Below are 19,889 nucleotides of genomic sequence, written 5' to 3'. Positions count from 1 at the left end.
CTGGCGGCGGAGGTAGCATTCTACCCTACTAGAGGGAGAAGACATGTAGTTATGGCTTTACCCGGTTAAAGTTAAACAGAGCCTCAGGATCACAAAATGGATGCTGCTGCCACAGACACAAGTCTGACCTCCTGCTGCTGGACGAAACTCCGGCAGGGGAGGCCTGCACAATAGGTTTCCTGTCAAGGGAGGTGCTGGCACCTCCCCAGACAGCCTGTAGTGGATTGGGGCTGGGTGAGTTCAATGGAAACTGCTGTTTCTAGACACTGCCTGGGGCACACAAGGTGCTCCATGCATAGCCCGGTTCAAACCAGTTGCTGGGGCACTCTAGCCCCAGCTCTGGTGCGAAACTGGACAAAGAGAAAGGGGTGTAACCACCCCCTTCTCAGGTTCCACCCACAGGAGGGACCTAGCAGGTAATCCAGCAGGAGCTGTGTCTAGAGACATTAGATTATCCTGGAAAGAAACTCTGAAACAAAACTCTTGGACCTTCGACGTTCCATATCGCCTGGAAGACTGAAGACATCTCCCTTGTGGTCAAGGAGTGACCACCCTGTGCAAACAGGCACCAACAGTAACTTGCCGGTGTGCTTTGTCGACGCTCCCGCCGGAACCGGAAGACTTAGCGACGCAGAATCTGGACTTCCAGACTTCTCTGATTCCAACCCACATCCACAGCAAAGCTGAGACCCGTGGCAGACACGAGAGACGTGGGACCGGACATCCTAGACTACCTGCTTTTTGCTACCTGTGCAGCTTCTGAGGCACCCTCGAAGTTGTGCATTGGGGTTTGAGAAGCCCCAGCCCCGAGCAGCATTTGCACTGAAGCACAGCCCTCCATACTCCACGAGTGCCGCGTGGGGCTGCGCCTGCATTTCAGCTCAACGCGTGTTTGCGGTTGCTAGCCCATTGGCTAGTGGCCCCTCTGAAGACTTCTTTTTGAAACACCACCGCTTGCCTGGTTGCTACGGGCTTGCTCCTGCTTCCCTGCAAAAGAGAAGCTCCCCAGACCTTGCTCGTCTGGACAGAAGCTAATCTTCCAATCCTGCGTGGATTGCATTTGCCAAGGTTTGTTGGGTCCAATCCGGATACCGACACCGCCAACATCTAGATCCGCCGTGGGACAGCTAGTATCCAGCGCCTGGTCGTCGTCGACGCCTCCTGGTCCACGTGGCTGCAGAGACAAGCTTCACCTCTTCACCTGATTGCATCTCGACATCGCCTGGTTCCTTCCTGGTCACTGGGTAGTGACCCAGACTCTGTCCCCTCTACTTTCAGGGTCTTCGACTCCGATCCACCCTTGGATCCACCCAGACACTTTCCTCCTGGTCGCCTGCAGCACTTTCTTGCAGCTCTCCATAGGATTCAGCGACGAAACCAGACACGAAAAGACACCTATGCACCCGGCTTCCCTGGGTGAGGTAACTCGAGTACTCCGGTGCTCCCGTGGGTAATAACTATTCAAGTGTCCTAGTTTAACAGGGTTTTCTCGTAGTCCACCCGGAAGTGTCCGAAATCTACTACTTTGTAACTTTTACGTTCCCATTGAAACTCGATGGTACCTTGCGTGTGTGTTTAGATACTGCACATGCATCCTGTGGGACTCCTACTTCCTACCCTTTGGTTGGCCAGTGTAGCCCCAGCGAATCTCTAGGCCCTAGGCCTAATCACTATTCCTGAAGTGGTTCTTATACCACTTACTTAGTATATGGTTCGTGAGGCCCCTAGGGCAGAATTGTATTTGTGCAACTTATAGTATGCTTATTGAGTAACTTGTGCTGTATCTCGAACTCCGACCTCATAAAGAGTGCAGAGGGGTTGTGTTAGTAATAAATACATATATATTTGATATATACCTTTTGTGGTGTCCTTTCATTTGATATTCAAGGGACTATTATTGGTAAAACAGCTGGCTTCACATGCTCTCTGAAGTTTTAGCCTAAGACTGCTTTGTCCATGCTACCACTAGGATAGCTGGTCTATAAGGTTGACTTTACAACCATCACCATAAGGGTTGTTTGGACTGGTGCAAGTTGCCCACTAAAATAGTGGACATCATATACCAGGCCAACTTCTCACACATACTATTTACCGATTTTCAAATACCGAATCGGTAAAATTCGGTATTTAAAAATCGGTAAATAGTGATTACCTACAGCAATGCACTGGCTGCGAATTGGAGTTTAAAGTTTAGCGTAGGAATCTCAGCTCAATAACAAGGATGATTCAAGCATGTGACTCTATGAAAGGTTAAATTATGGGAAAAGAAAATGATAAATAAAAAAAACTCGGAAAATGTACATTTTGCCAATTTTAATTAATTAAATAAAGCTTGTATTAATAAAGGTTGCCTCTTTCATGAAGCAAATGGACAAGCATATAACATGCTAAAGGTGGAAATAACAGTTTTGTTTTCATATCTTCTTAACAGTTTTGCTAAACCTTCTTTGAAGTAAACACACACAGTACGTAACTGACCTCATGATATTAGAGTAAGAATACTACATGTATTATTACACTTATCAACTTACCTGCATGAATAGCTAGTTGCTAACCCGGTTTTCTTCCCACAAAGAAAGCAATGCTTTGAAGATTTCTTTTTTATTGGGTTATGAATCTTTACAGGTGGGAGAAGATGAGTAGCTTCAACTGAAAAATAAAAATATTGATTCAATATTATTGCAATGTTTGGAAGTGTAAAACGTTGCTCTATTTTATAAAGCAGATTATATTTGCACCAATATTAGCTCTGTATGTTTCAAGGAAAGTAATGCAACATCCTTGTGTTTCTACAGAAACCGCATTATAAACAAGTCTCTGCAATGCAAGAGCTTTTGTCTTGGTCAGTGCCCATGTCTTTTAGCAATATTGTATAGCAACGTCATAGCGCTTTATTCCCCGACTCTCAGCCCTGTTGTACAGCTTCCATGCTGCTATACAATATGGCTAAAAACCTTGACAAACCCAATAGCACTTTCATTGCCAAGATCTATTGGCTTCGCCAATGCTTGCTCAGTGCTGCGTTAATACCAGGATTAGGGCGCTAACTGTATTCGGAGTGGTTTGGCAATAATGTCCCAAGTACACATTCTTACAGGCGTAACTTGGTGGAACTGGCATGAGAAAAAGAGGTCGGTAACGAGGATGTTCAGAATTGCAATATGGGGAAAACATAAAGGCTCAATTAAAGTGTTGCAGTTATTGGGTGTGTGAGGAGCACTCCTTTGTGTTCGAATTAAACTGTGCTAATCAACTGGTGCTGTGATTAATAAGGATAGTCACTCCTTTGTGTTAAATTGTCAGTTATGATGGGTGTACTGGCCCATCTAATCATGCACTGTACACTTGGTGCCCTGCACCTTATCCACGCTTATTTGCTTGTACAATCTAATCACCACTCTTTACTGTTGCAGCAGATTATTTTTAATTCAACATATAATTTTCACCATTTCTCATAATGTATTCAATATTCAAACAATATACATTTGCAACAATTACATTTCTAATGAAACATTATTTCTTAGATACTCATTTCAGCGTTACATTATAATGTGACCATAGAACTTTTTTGTTGAGCCCAATGCATTTCGGCACCTTACTGGTACCTTCATCAGGGGTCAATCTGTGAAAAAATAAAAATTTCAAAATATAAGTGTTCGTGTATTATTGCCCATGGGAGCTTTTGCTAATGTGTTTTATGTTTGATTCATACCAGAGTGAAACAACCTCTCAAAATGATGTAACCACGTCAATGTCACAGTAACCGCTATTTTTCTGTCAAAAGAAAATGGTAAGAACTCATTTGTAACAATTCCTTGTTTAGATAAATGATAACTTCTCGTTGTAACTACTCACTACCAGATACACAATAGTAAGACATACCTTTCTTTGATTCCCGAAATTATGCCACTGCAAAAACAAATTACACGCGCTTAGTTAACGTCTCCTTCACTGCTATGTTACCTCCGGAACACAGCTTAATTTTGTACATACCTCGTTCTCTTGTCCTGAATCTCATCTGAAAATACACCAGAGAGATTTGTGTCATTATCTCAGACTCCCGCAATGAATCATTATCACCACCATATAGAAAATTGCCGCTTTCTGTACCTGTATTCACAAAAGTTGCTCGTTAAAAGAGAAACCGCTACTCAGAGTCAGACGCTACCGATCTCCGCCATACGCCGCCATCAATGCACCTATTGTAACCCGACGAGGTGGTGTGAAATAAACATAGGACTATGACCATTGATACTTCTTCTGATAATCTTCACTACATTGGGCGCCATCTTGGTGTGGTAAATTATTGTAAAAACTTGTTTACGATCCCGTGTTACTTTGCCTACTCCTTCGCAGGGTACCTCAAAAACATGGAAGTAAACCAGTCCTCTTAGAAACTAAGCCACGGCTAACCCATTAATAATTGCAAAACGTGCTAATTTATACTGCTTTAAAAATCACAATAGGAATACGCAACCGACTTTTTCGAGTTCTGAGCTCCTCTTGCCAATCTCCACTGACGCCACTGCCTGGTTAAACTACTTGAATTATAAAGTGCATTTGCTGCTGTGTGTCAGGTACTGTGTGCAATGTGATGTACTTTAATAAGATGTTCATAATATTATTGTATAAACCATGCAAATATACAAATGTAAATACATCAGAAACATCATATGGTATCAATAGCTGTTCAAATTTTAATTCAATCCTTATGTTAACTGCTAGTGGATTCTAAGGTATATAGGACCCTACCTAATGCCGGCATCTAAAATTCTCCCCGACTGGTTCTTAGTAGTCCCTGCTAATGCCCATGATGTTATTAACTAGCTGCTGCTCTGATTATTCTTGCTTCCTCCGGAGTATTTACAAGAAACATGATAAATCATATTTATCATTGAGCCCCGTGGGGGACATCGTGTTAAGGTACTTGATCCAGTATAGTTCACGTTGTAACAGTTTTTGGTGATTGTCAATGCCTGGCCTGATTGGTACTTGTTCTATTATAAAAAAGTGTAACTGGGAAATAGTATGATTTGCATCTCTCCAATGGAAAGATAATGGTGATGTTAAATTCGCATTTCGGATCCTGCTCTTATGCTCCGTTATTCTTGTTTTCACCTTGCGCTCTGTTTTTCCAACATACATACTACCACACGGGCATTTAATGCCATATACAACATTCTGTGTATTATAGTCACTGGTATGTCTCAAATTTATTTGTTTTCCAGTAGTGGGGGCATGTGTTTCCAACGATGACGTTATTACAATTCGTACAATTGTGACATCTAATCGTCCTTTTGTGTGTCGTTACTGGTAATGCCAATTGTGTCCGTTTTAGTCTCTCCCTTACATTTGGTCCTCTTGTGTAAGCATGTAAGGGTAGTTCCTTGAATAATTCTTTAAAGTCAGATTCTGATGATAACAACTCCCACCTTGTGTTAATGATTCTCTTGATTGCTTTCGATTGGGTTGTATATTTGGTTACAAAAACCATTCTTTCTTTTGATGTTTTACTTCTTGGTTTAAGTAATTCCAATCTGTCCATTTTCATAACCTTCTCTATGTGCTCTTCCAGTTCCAAAGGTGGATATCCTCTTTCTTCATATTTTTGTGCCTGTTTCCGGATTGTGTTTTGACACGTTTGTGAATCAGAACAGATGTGTTTTATCCTTATAAATTGTGAGGCTGGAAGATTTTTGACTAAGCTCTTGGGATGAAAACTGGTATAACTTAGAGCAGTGTTACGATCTGTTGGCTTAGAGTATAATTCTGTGATGAATCCACTCGCTGTTTTGATGATCCTCACATCCAAAAAATCCATGTTGTATCTGTCTATTTTGTGGGTAAATTGTATTCTCAAATCTATCTGATTCATCGACCTGATGAGTTGCTCCAATAATTCAGGTGTGTCATCCCAGATAAGAGAAATATCATCAATAAATCAACAATACATTTTCACATGTTGCCAGTGTTCTGAGTTCATCAAATTCTGTGCCTCGAATTGGGCCATAAATGTATTTGCATAAGCAGGGGCCCCTGCAAAGTCCATCGATGTTCCTGTCAATTGAGCGTAATATTTATCATTCCATATGAAATAGCTATTATGGAGGCAAAATTTGAGAAGTTGTAGCAAAAATACTTTGTCCGTTGGTAGATCTCCCATTTTTAATAGCGCCTGATGAAGGTACCAGTAAGGTGCCGAAATGCATTGGGCTCAGCAAAAAAGTTCTATGGTCACATTATAATGTAACGCTGAAATGAATATCTAAGAAATAATGTTTCATTAGAAATGTAATTGTTGCAAATGTATATTGTTTGAATATTGAATACATTATGAGAAATGGTGAAAATTATATGTTGAATTAAAAATAATCTGCAGCAACAGTAAAGAGTGGTGATTAGATTGTACAAGCAAATAAGCGTGGATAAGGTGCGGAGCACCAAGTGTACAGTGCGTGATTAGATGGGCCAGTACACCCATCATAACTGACAATTTAACACAAAGGAGTGACTATCCTTATTAATCACAGCACCAGTTTATTAGCACAGTTTAATTCGAACTCAACGGAGTGCTCCTCACACACCCAATAACTGCAGTAGTTGATTATAGTCGCACCAGTGGGGAGGCACCCAAAGAATCAAAACTGCAGTTTGAAGCTATCACGGGAATCACAGAAAATAGAGCCAACACTATGGCCTATACAAATGAACAAGCGGATCAAATTTACTCAATGATCAAGGAAATAAGGAACATGCATGCCCATGGGGGCTCAGTAAGCCAACAGCTCAAACAGTTGGAGTACCTGACTCGGCGTCAATTAAATCAAAGGAGGCACGCCTCAACACTTATACAGTATCACAGAGCTAAGCGGATCCCGAGGGGTCTACAGTTGTCAATTAAGCCAATGTTGTTCCGTTTTAACCTCAACGCCACATTTATGGACAAATGGTACAGTATACTGAATAAGTGCTCTTTGGACCTCATTCTGCTTATAGTGGAAGAACTAGCTAAGACAATACATGAACTGGAGGAAGAGATTTTTAATTTAAAGACAACTTGAAACAAGGATGGAAGTTGACACTTGGAAAGTCGGCTTAGAGGGAATTAATCTAAAACTTGAGAAATGTGAGAAGGAGTTGCAAGAGGGTAAACTACGCAAATATAAACGCAACACAATTGATTACAAACTTAATGAAGTTTATACGTGGGCTGACATCTATGCCCGGCGTCAATTTGTCCCTAAAAAAACACCAACTACCCATTCGTCTGAAGAGAGTCTGGTGACAGATAAAGATACATCTATTCGACGAGGACCGGACCGAGTAACTCAAGAGGGATCAGTGATGTCCATCAAGTGATGGCATCAGTGATGTCAGTGATGTCCATCAAGTGATGGCATCAACTACTACACCCGTTAAACAAACATAATTAGTGGATACTGGCTTGAAAAGGACTTGTGTGCTCTTGATTTATTTTTATACATACAGTCACTTTATATTTATAAAACATGTTTTAATGTTTGTGGATTTATCCACTAAGCTAGTGAGACAGATTTTGACGAAGGACCTTGCCTGGACATGTTTGACTTCTCTAGAGCAGATCTGTGAGTACACTCATCATTTGCTTCCCCCAAGTAGGGAGAAGCTTACTCCAGCCCGCCACCTTTCAAACACTGATCAGTGACTGTGGGACAAGACAACACCGCAGGTAGTATGTATAGACTGCCCCACTCCTCACCCACTCTCTTTCGCAACCTCGACTCGCATTTATAGAAGTTTTGTTCCCTATCTCCGTGTTTGATTTTAGTGCTTTGGGGGACACGAGATTGGGGGGACCCGGCTGTGCGCTCAATGGGGAGAGAATCTGAGCGAGGGTACAGAAGGCACAGGCTACACAAGCGGTCTGGGGGAGCGTGATCTCCGCGGCACCGGTGAGCTGGCGTCATGCACATGATTTAAGGTTTCCAGCAGAATCACAGCATTCAGGTGGCAGGTAACGGACTGTATATGTATTCTACAAACTGTGGTTGCTTTCTTGAGTGAAGGAGATGGGTTTGCGTTCTACAGAGTACACCCTTCCTCCTTCGGTAACTCATGCAATGGAAAGAGGGTGACTTGTGCTTGAGTTAAAGGTGGGGTGGAGCTTTAAGGAACGGAATTGTGATAATGAGTGCAGTGATGGGGGGTGAAAGGAGTAACTGAAAAGAACAAACTATTATGTATTTTAAATACATTTTAAGTTAACGCTGCATCGAAATTTGCAAAAAATGAGGTAAGGCTTAAATGTAACAGAATTGGTCGGAGAAGATCGGCAGTAGTAAGAAATACAAGTAGTGTACAGTTCCTAGGCGAAGAAAGGTCTTTTTTAAAAAGCGCTCTCACACACCCTGAAGGATGTCATGCTTCATCAATGGGCCTTACTCATTGTCGGGCCGGCGCTGCAATGCACCCGCAAAGGGCTCTTTAGCTGAGATCTTTTGGATGAAGCTGTAGGGTGAGTGCGGGTGTGTGGCTAGGTAGTGCGGTGAGTAAGTGAAGTGAGTCTAAAATAGCTCTAGGGCTGTCCTGACTAAATGTATTTTATTCTCAAGGGGCACAAGCCTAGTTAAAAGTAATCTGCCCTAATTTGATAAAATGTACCTATAGGGCTAGTGCGGTGCGTAGGGTCGACATGTTTCATGCCATAAGAGCCCCTAACGGGTCTGGCGGCACTTCATCAGGACCAAAGAGAAATTGGAAAATTAGTAATTCTTGCACTACCGCTTATCTGGTTCAGTGGTTTCCAGGCTAGTAACCAGAAGCAGTTAGCAGCCCCGGGTTGGGTGATCCCGAGGTAAAAAAAACCCTAGGGATCGGGACTTCTTCTGACTGGTTTAGCAGAGCACTTCATTGCTCTGTGTGCAGGGAGGCAGTGCAACTAGCGGCTGTCCTACTCTTGCTCCGGGATACGTGGCAATAGGCCAGAGCTGTACGGCACACCACAAGCTAACAGCTCACTGGCTACTTTTGTGAAATGCAGTCAAACAGCATAGATAATAATAGTACATCTGTAATTACTTATATTTACTTAACTACTCAGTATTCCAGTAGCTGATATTTTCTTCACAGTATTTGGCTCTTGAGGGCCTCAGGTCTAAAGTGGACTTCTTCCCTCAACCAGTAGTGCTCCAGGAAGAGCGTTTGCGGAGTATTGATAAATAGGGGAGTGGCCTCTGACGACCTCTAAGCAAACCAGCTGTGTGGGTCTTACTGGAGGTAACAGGAGGGCTAGAACTACCCAGAGTTCTCTGCTTCTTTTTTGCATAATTTATGCATCACTCTATGCCTGAAAGGGTATTGTTTTGACTTATTGCTGTGCTCCCTTGTGTCTGGACAGCTCTGAGAGCTAAACACGTTTTAGGGGTTGCTTTAATTCATTTCAGGTTATGTTTTAATGAATTTTTTTGTTTGTAAATATTTTCGAGTTTCAAAGAATTTATTTTGTAAATGTATTTATTATATTTTATAGAATATTTGTAGGTTTTTGTTATATGTAATTAGTAATATAAAATGCGTTCTTTTATATGTTTTATATGTTATATATATATATATATATATATATATAAAAAATTCACTGAAAAAAACATAGGTTTGAGACCATATATAGTTAAGAATTAGCATTTACAAAACCTTAATTTTACTCAGACAAAACCATTGAAATTCACATATATAGTTAGTTGGACTAACTATATTTCGCGCACCCGCAATCCACTACTGATGATGTCACATATTACATCATTCATGACATGGTCAGTGACATCACTGATGACATATCAAATGACATCACTGATGACATCACTGATGACATCATCCGGTGACCGTATGTTTCTGTGAAGTTTAAATATGTTTTACATATTGAAGAATGAGTGGATGTATAAGTGTCTTGACGAAAGATTAAGTAAGTGCGTGACTGACTGTAGGAGTGAGTGATTAAATGTGTCTTTCTGAATGCATGGGTTAGTGACTAAACTGTCTGAATGTGTGTATCATTAGGTTTGTTGTTGTATAACCTGTTGCATTTGTTGATCAGTAGCTATATGAGTGGCTATATGTGTTATTGATTGGTTGCTTGGGGATTATTACTGCCTTTGCTTGCTGCTTGTGAGGAGCTGCCGTCATCACCTAGTGAGAGCCTTCCTGCCCGCAAACCTTCCGCCTGCCTCCCGCAGCCCTGCCGTTATCCCAACTCAGATCGGGGCTGCTGCGAGGAGACCGGCGAGGGGCGGACTCCATTGTCCAGCTGCCCTAGAGGTTGCCGCGTCACCACCAAGCGCCAGGATGCGCATAAGACAATCATCAGCCCCACTGAGCGGGGGATTATTACTGCCTTTGCTTGCTGCTTGTGAGGAGCTGCCGTCATCACCTAGTGAGAGCCTTTCTGCCCGCGAACCTTCCGCCTGCCTCCCGCAGCCCTGCCGTTATCCCAACTCAGAGCGGGGCTGCTGCGAGTCACTGGGATTAAGCCAGTCTCCTAATCTCCAACCCCTGAGCCCAACTCAATCATCCTCACAGATAGAAACTCCATTGTTAGATGCTCCCATTGACTTGATAGATATCAATACACACGCAGGTGACAATCACAATCAAAATAGTGTCCCGGCAGTCGATTTAGAAATTCTTGTTGTAACTGACCCAGAAAATAATGTCGACTGACCCTGAGACACGTGTCCAAACTACAGACGAAGACCCCTCTTCCTCTTCCGAACAGGAAATTCGACCTGCTAGAACATACAGAAAAACCCAGCCAAAACGAGCAGGCCTACAATCAGGACTAAGGAAGAAAAGGGCATCACACCCCCTGGGTAAACTAAGGCCAGAAGTATGATAGTGTCAAATGCAGTATGGATGATGAGTTCTTCCACAGGATAGCCAACATGATTGATTCTAAAATCAAATCTATCATTAAGCCTCTGGTTGCCAAAATTGATAAACTAAACGCTGAGATAAAAAAAATGGGTGGGATCCAGAGTAAGGTTGTGGGTGAGGTTGATAAACTGGCAATACTAGTGACAAAAGTGGTTCAAGTAACTGAGGAAAATGTTGGGAGTACAATAGAGGAGGGGGGCGGCTCGACGCTATCTACCCGCCCGGCTCAGGTTCCAATAAGTACCAACAATCAACCCGCTGCTACAGATGGCGGTTTAGTAATACCAAATATTCCGCCTGTATCATGTCAAGAAACAGATCCCCTTCAATTCATAGAAGAAGCCTCTCCAGTGGTACTGGTGTTGGCCAATGAACCACCCCTGGCGAATGGTCAACCGGAATCTCCAGCATCACTGTCCAGTAAGGCGTTGCATTGGCTAACAGGAAATATGCAGATGGCGCCAGGAGGGAAACAGCAGTTAGCGGGAGAAATTAAGACAGTGAAAAAGGTCGCCTGGATTGGGAATCGACCAAAAAGGTTTATAGGAAACTGTAGCGGTGACTTTTTTCCACCCGGCTGTCTTACCCAATGTCCTGACTAATATCCTTCCGCCACAAAGAAGAAGTGGGACTGTTGTTCCCCTCACTCTAAAATTTTTCTACGGTGAACAACAAAATGTAACATTCCCTAAGACCCCGGGGTCAGTGTGGGACACGGTGAGAAATAGACGAGGAACAAAGGCACCAGTTAGCGAATGGGGAATGGCTTTGGGAAATAGATATGGGGTCCGATCGGGGTTAAACGATTGTGATTGACTTGAGAGGGGATGTAATATTGCATGCTTCATCCCACCTGGTGATTACCCAGTGGGAGACCCTATAGCTTAGATAAATACCTCGGCAAGTGATATTCTCATGCCTCAGATAAAAATAATGAGCAAACAAAATATTTTAGTGGTTTTAAAAGAAACTAATGACCTTAATGGCCCACCTGTTTGCAATACTAATAACAGCGCAAATGTAAAAACACTTTCAAATTTGGTGGTAATTGAGAATAGCACGAGTGAAAGTATTCTATCTCAAGATTGTAGGGTTAGTCAAACCACTAGCACGGAACTATCTAATGCTAATGTTTCTGCTCAATTTACCTTGGTGTCATGGAATGTTGCAGTCCTAAAAAGTAAAATGCCATCCCTGGATTGGCTAGCTTTCCTGGATACTAAGGATATAATCCTTCTCCAGGAAACTTGGCAGGTAGCCCCAGAACCAAAGCAAGGATACCTACACTTCTATATCTCGGCTACACCGAGTCTACGGGGAAGGTCAAAGGGGGGCCTGGTGACATGGGTAAAACAGAATAGTGGGTATTCTGTTCTCCAGTTGGCTACAAATAGCCCTGATATTCTGTTGGTCAAATTCCCGGCGACTTCACTGTAAGGACCTTTACATTTTTAATATTTATTCAAGGGGGCTTCCAGGCGGTAAACTCACTGAGGCAGTCGACCAATTAGATATTCTTTTTAAGCAATATTGTTTGAACGGCAATGTCATCGTTGCCGGTGATTTTAATTGTTGTTTTGAACCCTTAGATAACTATGATATAGACCTTACGGTGGAAGAGGACTATATCTGGGAAATCCCTCAGCTGTCCCTATTACCTATTAAAAAGTGGTCAGCGGCTGCATTGCAATTAAAAGTTTTATGTGTGGAGCATGGGCTACGGGCCACTAATTGAAGAACGCGTTCTGACAAACAGGGTGCCCCTACTTTTAACAATGGTACTTCACATAGTCGTATTGACTATATTCTTACTAATAAGGAGAATTGGTCTAGTGTCGATATGTGGATGGAGCCACTGGCCGAAAGTGATCACGACCCACTAATTTTGTTATTTAGGTTGTTCGACCTACCAAAAAGTGAAGGACCAAGGGATAATGTTCAAATCGCCCTCTCAAATTACCTCAGACGTATTAGATGGTCCAATTGTGTAACAAATGAAGAGAGTGTTGCAGCTATGAGGGATTTTACCACCCGGGCTATCATAGACCTAAGGAGTAACTCCATTGTGGAGGCTCCGGTATCTAATGTTAGTAGGATCCACGATGTGTTTTTTAATAAATTGAGATTTTTCTTTGTTAAAAAGGTTACTAAAAGACAGTGTAGGCCAGTAAGGAAGGAGGATCAATGGTATGATAAATCCTGCAGGGTTGCTTACAGGGCCTTGTCAGATGCAGTAAAGACCAAAGATATAGTTAAGATAAAGGAGGCCCAAGTCGTGTACAAAAAAACACAAACTAGGGCAAAAGGTGAATGGGACAATGGTTATTGGAGGGACCTCTTGACAGCCTGTAAAGAAAGATCAATGTCCTCCTTCTGGGATATGGTTAAGTGGGGAAGGGGGGGGGGGGGGGGGGGTCAAAAGAGGAGAACCCACGAACCATGTGTCACCAGACGCTTGGGTTTCCCACTATGCATCCCAGTTCGCTTCTGAGGATGGAGATGAAGATGGGTGCGAGGCATTTCTGAATACAACTACGAGTGCTAGTTACCTATCTTTCACTAAAGCCGATTTTCTAAAAACTCTGAACAGCATCCCAAAAGCGAGGACCCCAGGTTTGGATTCTGTTCCTGCAGATCTATTTATGCATGACAAGGACCTTTGGGCTTCCTACATCCAGTTGCTAGCCAATGGCATTGCAAAGGGTTCGCCTATTCCAGAGACCTGGAAGGGAGCCGAGATTATCCCAATCTTTAAAAAGGGGGACTGCTCGGATCCAGGCAATTATAGGCCTATCAGCCTTATCGCATGCATACAAAAAGTAGTGGCGAGGCTTGTACTGCAGCGTATCCATGGCCGGATAGATGAACAAGATATTCTGTCACCCCTACAGGCAGGGTTTCGCAGCCATACTAGTACTATTGATCACGTTTTTAGATTTGTTTTATTATATTGGCGTGTAGTGCTGCTTGGGGGGGTATGCTTTTTGCAGCCTTTGTTGATCTTAAATCAGCATTCCACTTGGTCCCTCGTGCTAAGTTGTGGAAAGCTCTACAAGAACAGGGCATCCCAACTGAAATCTTGTCCTTTTTAATCAGATTGCACGAGAATAATTTTGCTCAAGTCCGATGGAATCAGCAGGGTAGCGTAACTGATAAATTCCCCATTGCAAGGGGAGTACGCCAAGGATGTGTACTAGCCCCAACCCTCTTCTCGTTATACATTAACAGGGTGATCAGGTACTTTGAGCAACAACCGACCGACGCACCTAGGTTGGCCGGAAAACTGATCCCCCTGTTGATGTTTGCGGATGATACCTTACTAATATCAAAGACACAACAGGGTCTTCAGAAGGCCATTGGAGTTTTTGAAGTGTTTTGTGCAGACCATGGCCTTGTTATTGATACAGCCAAAACAAAATTCATGGTTCTGCACAAACGGAAACATGTCAGAGGGAAGGTGGTCATGGACGGGGTCCAACTGGAACAGACCCAAGTCTTTAATTACCTGGGCATTACCCTGTCATATAAGCTAGATTGGAAACAGCACACCAACCAGCTGGTTACGAGGCATGCACAATTGACAGGAGTACTCACCAAGGAATTTTATTCATCACACACTAGGCCTATCACTCCGGTTTTAAAGATTTACAATGCAAAGGTTGGAGCAGCGGTCCTTTATGGGGCCGAACTCTGGGGGCCCAGTAACCTTACAAAGTTGACGGTTGCCCAAAATAAATTTTTTCGCAACATCACTGGTTTACCAGTATCTACTCCATTGATACCTCTCCACTATGACCTAGGATCTCATAGCTTCGAGGATATGGCCAAATATAGATCGGTTGCTTACTGGAGGAGATTATGGGTAACCCCGGAACTCTCCCAGTATGCCCAGGGCTTCCTCGAGGTTAGAGATTCGGATAAAGCCCAAAGATTTTTATGGATGAGGGAGGTGAAAGCAATTTATATGGCTATGGGTCTATCTCCATTATGGGATGACCCTGTGAGGAATGTTTTCCCACCTAAGAAAACACTTTGTGATCTGTATTGGAACATGGTTGAGGCTAAGAGCTTCGGATGTCGTATTGAACCATCCTTTACTACCGATTTCTTAGAACTCAAGCATGTACCGGCCCTAAAACCTTATTGGGATTGGATTACCATTCTAGGGGAACGGAAGAAGTACCATCAGATGAGGGTGGGGACACTACCATTAAATGCTTTAACTGCGAAATGGCGTGGGAACCAAAGTTCGGTGTGCCCGTTTTGCCTTGACCAAAGGGAAGATATTGGGCATGTATTGTTTGCCTGCCCAGAATACAACACACCCAGAAGATCGTGGCTAAAACAGATTTGTGTTCAGCTAGGCCTCAAAACTGCTAGCGAGGCCATTAGGATTTTAAGAACTGATACCTCTCAGCCAGTTGTTATAGCCATGTCTAAATTCTTTCATTGGATGTGGATAATTCGGGCCCGTAAAATGAGTTTGGAATAACCCCAGGGCCAGTTGTTACACGCTGCTATTCGATTTTGCAAATTGTATTAAGAAACTGATGTATTTAGCATTGAATGAATTTCCTTTTTAATGCTGTTTTATCTTTTTTAATATGGGGCCGTCCATGTAATCCTATGAGACCTTCTGTAGTTATAAACTAACCAGGTAGGTAGGGAGGGTGAAATGTAGGTATATTTTAAACCTGTTTCCCATTAGCAATATACGATGCTTTCTCCCTTTGTATTTTATGGAATAGTAACAATGCTGACAACCTTGTTTCTGATAATATGTTTGGTTGTTTTATATAAGGTACTGCGCATGAGATTACGGCGTTGGAAATAAACATTTCAAACTTGCACGTGTCTTTATTTACTCCTTGTTTTGGACTGCTGTAAGACTAACGAAAGAGTGCTCTTTTTATCTACCTTACTTGAGGTAATCTAAGTCGCATGTTCTTGGTTGACTAGTATATATATATATATATATATATATATATATATATATATATATATATATATATATATATATATATATATATTCACTGAAAAAAACATAGGTTTCACACATGTTATAGTTAGGAATTAGCATTTAAAAAACCTTAGAAATTCACAGAAAAAAACATATGTTTCACACATGTTATAGTTAGCTGGACATTTCACTCATACAAAACCATAGAAATTCCCCCGTTATAGTTAGTTCAGCCAACTATAACTTGTGCACCCGCAATCCACTGCTGATGACGTCACATATTACATCACTCATGACATGGTCAGTAAAATCACTCATGACATCACTGATGACATCATCCAGTGAATGTGTATCTGTCTGAAAAATAAATATTTTTTATATATGTATATCCAAAGGTCGATGGAAGAACAAATGGATGAATAAGTATCTAAATTGATGGGTTTTTAAAAAAATTGATTGTATAACTGACTTATTAAGTGTATCTTAGTGAATACATGTATTAGCGAGTAATGTTTAAATATTTAAATATCTGCATCAGTGTTTCACTTTGTGTATAAGTGGGTGCATGGGTTGGTGAGTAGCTACATGAGTGTGTATATGGGTTATTAGTTGATTTTTGAGTATCGGTATGAGTGTGTGTATGGTTCGTTAGGGGATATTACTTAGCGCAAAGATGCATGAATGACTGACTCACTGTATGTGTTTTGAGGACAGCATGTGTGCAGGACTGTATGGGTAGATGAGTGTGTGTAAGGGTATGTTAGTGAGTGAATGACTGTCTCAATAGTGTCTTTATGAGTAACTATATATGTTTTAAACTAGTTTATGTGAGTATTGATGTATATAAGTGAGTATATGTGAGAGTGAGATTGGAAGAGTTCCTGTATGAATAAGTATCAGCTTCTAGAAGTGATTGTTTAAGAGAGTAAGTAGGTGTACTTTTCTGTAGAAGTAAGTGTAGTGGTGTGTGTAAAGCTGTATATGCAAGTAAATGGATTTCCATGTGTGAGTATGTGTGCAAGTAACTATATGGATGAGTATTAGTGTGTAACAGGATGTATAGGTGCATGAGTACATATGATGAGTGAGTACATGTATGAGTGACTATATAGAATGAGTGAATGAGTGGATGTGTATGTAGATTTTGTAATTACTGAATAGGTTCTTCTAACTGGTATTGGGATCTCCATTGTTTTGAAAATTTTAGTTTCTATTTTTCAATGTGTTTATCAAAGGTTATATTAGGGTGAGAGGAGGTCTGCCACTCTTTCACACGGATGATGTCATGAGTGATGTAATTTGAGATGTCATCAGTGATGTCATGAGTGATGTCACTGACCATGTCATGAGTGATGTAATATGTGACGTCATCAGCAGTGGATTGCGGGCGCGCAAGTTATAGTTAGCTAAACTAACTATAACGGGGGAATTTCTATAGTTTTGTATGAGTGAAATGTCCAGCTAACTAGAACGTGTGTGAAATTCCAGACTCCACAGCTGAGCAGTAGCAGTTCTCTCCCCACCGCTTCCACAGCATTCTCGGACACGGACCAGCAAGTGCAAATTTCTTTATTAATTATTATATGTCGCCATAACGTTTTGGCTCGTCTGAGCCTTGGTCACATGACAATGTGATATCGGGAGGCCACAGTTTTTAAAGTGACAGTGCTTATTTCGACCTCAACCACGTGCCAGACCTCATAATGTAAATGGTCGACATACTGCGGCGGTGTATCATACATCACGATGTTAGACATAGCACGCCATCAAATAAATAAAAATAATTTGACTCTTTTGAAATTTAGCCAAACACTGTGCAAATTAAATCAATTATGTGCAAAAACGACAAATGTGCAAACAATGCATGTACGATTCACGTTTTGATCATTAAATACCTGACACACATAGAAGGCTGAATTTTGCCCCTATCATGAGCCTGTACTTGATTCAGACCTAAGATGCTTAATATCATAGATATCATGGGTTAAATCCCAGTAACAAAAAGAGCAAAAAAAGCTCGTGGAATACGTGTCAATCCCTTTTTTGCAAAACACGCAATGTTAAAGTCACAATTGTTTTTAAAATGCAAGGTAATATCCATGTAAACATTTCAGATGGGTACAATTTGACGTTTCATAAATATTTTCCCCAATCTTTCCGATGGTATATATCGAGACTTGGGTGCAAAAAATATACATAATTGCCTTTACCCTCTCTGGCCTATGTGATGAACGACCAAATTCGAGTCGGTACCTATCATGGGCCACCTGTTTAATTTGAATAGTATAATGCCTCTAATTGTACAGAGATCCCAGGTTAAATCCTCATTGTGCCAATGTGAATGGGATCAATATGACAATCATGAATGACGGGTTAAATCCCGGATGTATATGATGTACACTGATGCTATGCCGTCCTTAGTCTACCATTTACTTAATCTAATACTTCATGTGCAAAAAGTCATAATAAAAAAGTGCATGTGTCAATTAAAAAACAATAGCACATCCGTACTTTTTTACTTTATTTTCCGTTTTCTTTGCACCCCCTTGTTCAGTGTCTCTGATGCATAAATGTTACTGTCTTTGCTAAATTATATATTTTTCTATATTTTTCATCCTATTCTTAATTTTAATTCATTCTATAGTTTCATTTCAATCCTTAATCATACATTCCAGAGACTGAATTACCTTAAACCATAAGGTAAATGCTACTTACCAGTATGCATCTGTTCTTGGCATATAGAGCTGCAGATTCTCACACTGAGCATTAGATTGCCACCTGGTGTTGGGCTCGAATGATTGCATGTTGTTGTCGTCTTGGAAGAAGGGTTTGTATTCACGAGATGGGTGACTCCTCCCTTGGACGATATTGCGTATGGGCATCAACTCCACCCTTAGATTGTTTTTCACCATGATGGGAAATGATGGAGTTAGTAGAAATAGAAAAAAGGGATGCCCATGTGTATATATCTAATTAAAATAGAACTGGAACAGATAGAGGTCCCGGGGAGGCGGATGGGCGTGTGAGAATCTGCAGCTCTACATGCCAAGAACAGATGCATACTGGTAAGTAGCATTTACCGTTTGAGGCATATGAGCTGCAGATCTCATACTGAGCATTGACTATACAGCAGTGTTTCCCCTAGCGGTGGTCGCCTGTATCTGTTGCAGTACTTTGAAAGAGATTTGAGGACAGCTTAGCCTACTGCAGCTTGCTGCTTTGCTTGCACATCAACACAATAGTGTTTAGTGAAGGTATGTATTGTAGACCATGTTGCTGCTTCACATAGGTCTTCTAGAGGAATGTTCCCTAAGAAGGCCATAGAGGCTCCTAGTTTGCGAGTACAGTGTGCTCTAGGAGGAATTGTTAATGTACGTTTTGCTTTTTGATAGCACATTTGTATGCATTTTACAATCCACCTAGCAATTCCAGCTTTAGAGATGGGATTGCCTTTATGTGGTGGTGAGAAAGCTACAAACAATTGTTTTGTTTTTCGAAATGTTTTAGTCCTATCAATGTAATATAGAAGGGCTCTTTTTATGTCTAGGGTGTGTAGAGCTCTTTCTGCTACAGAATCTGGGTTTTGAAAAAACACTGGCAACTCTACTGATTGGTTTAGATGAAAAGGAGTAATGACTTAAGGAAGGAATTTTGGATTTGTTCATAGAACCACTTTGTTACGGTGCAGTTGTAAAAATGGTTCTTTTATAGTGAAAGCTTGAATTTCACCTACTCTCCTGAGAGAGGTAACAGCAATAAGGAAAGCTGTTTTCCATGTGAGGAATTGCAGTTCGCATTTGTGTAAAGGTTCAAAAGGGGGTCCCATGAGCCTAGTAAGAACAATTATTTAGGTTCCACACTGGAGAGGGTGGTAACCTAAGAGGAATGATTCTTTTCAATTCTTCCATAAATGCTTTAATCGCAGGTACCCTAAATAATGACAGAAGTTGTCTATTTTGTAGGTATGAAGCAATGGCTGCAAGATGAAGTATTATAGATGAATATGCTAGACTACATCTTTGTA

At 41.5% G+C, this 19,889-nt stretch overlaps 1 protein-coding gene across 2 annotated transcripts in view; it reads right to left on the bottom strand.

Annotated features, from left to right (window-relative positions):
• The window catches only part of ZFAND4 (zinc finger AN1-type containing 4), a 333,346-nt gene that overhangs the window by 73,074 nt on the left and 240,383 nt on the right, over positions 1-19,889 (bottom strand). For both annotated transcript variants that reach the window (XM_086922308.1, XM_086922307.1), the window contains exon 9: positions 2,532-2,649. In XM_086922308.1, the coding sequence (XP_086778434.1) occupies positions 2,532-2,649 (118 nt within the window). The remainder of the gene's footprint in view (positions 1-2,531; positions 2,650-19,889) is intronic.

The sequence above is a fragment of the Lissotriton vulgaris genome, chromosome 5, assembly GCF_964263255.1.
Source record: "Lissotriton vulgaris chromosome 5, aLisVul1.2, whole genome shotgun sequence".
NCBI lineage: Eukaryota > Metazoa > Chordata > Amphibia > Caudata > Salamandridae > Lissotriton > Lissotriton vulgaris.
This window is presented reverse-complemented; position numbering and strand designations above follow the sequence as displayed.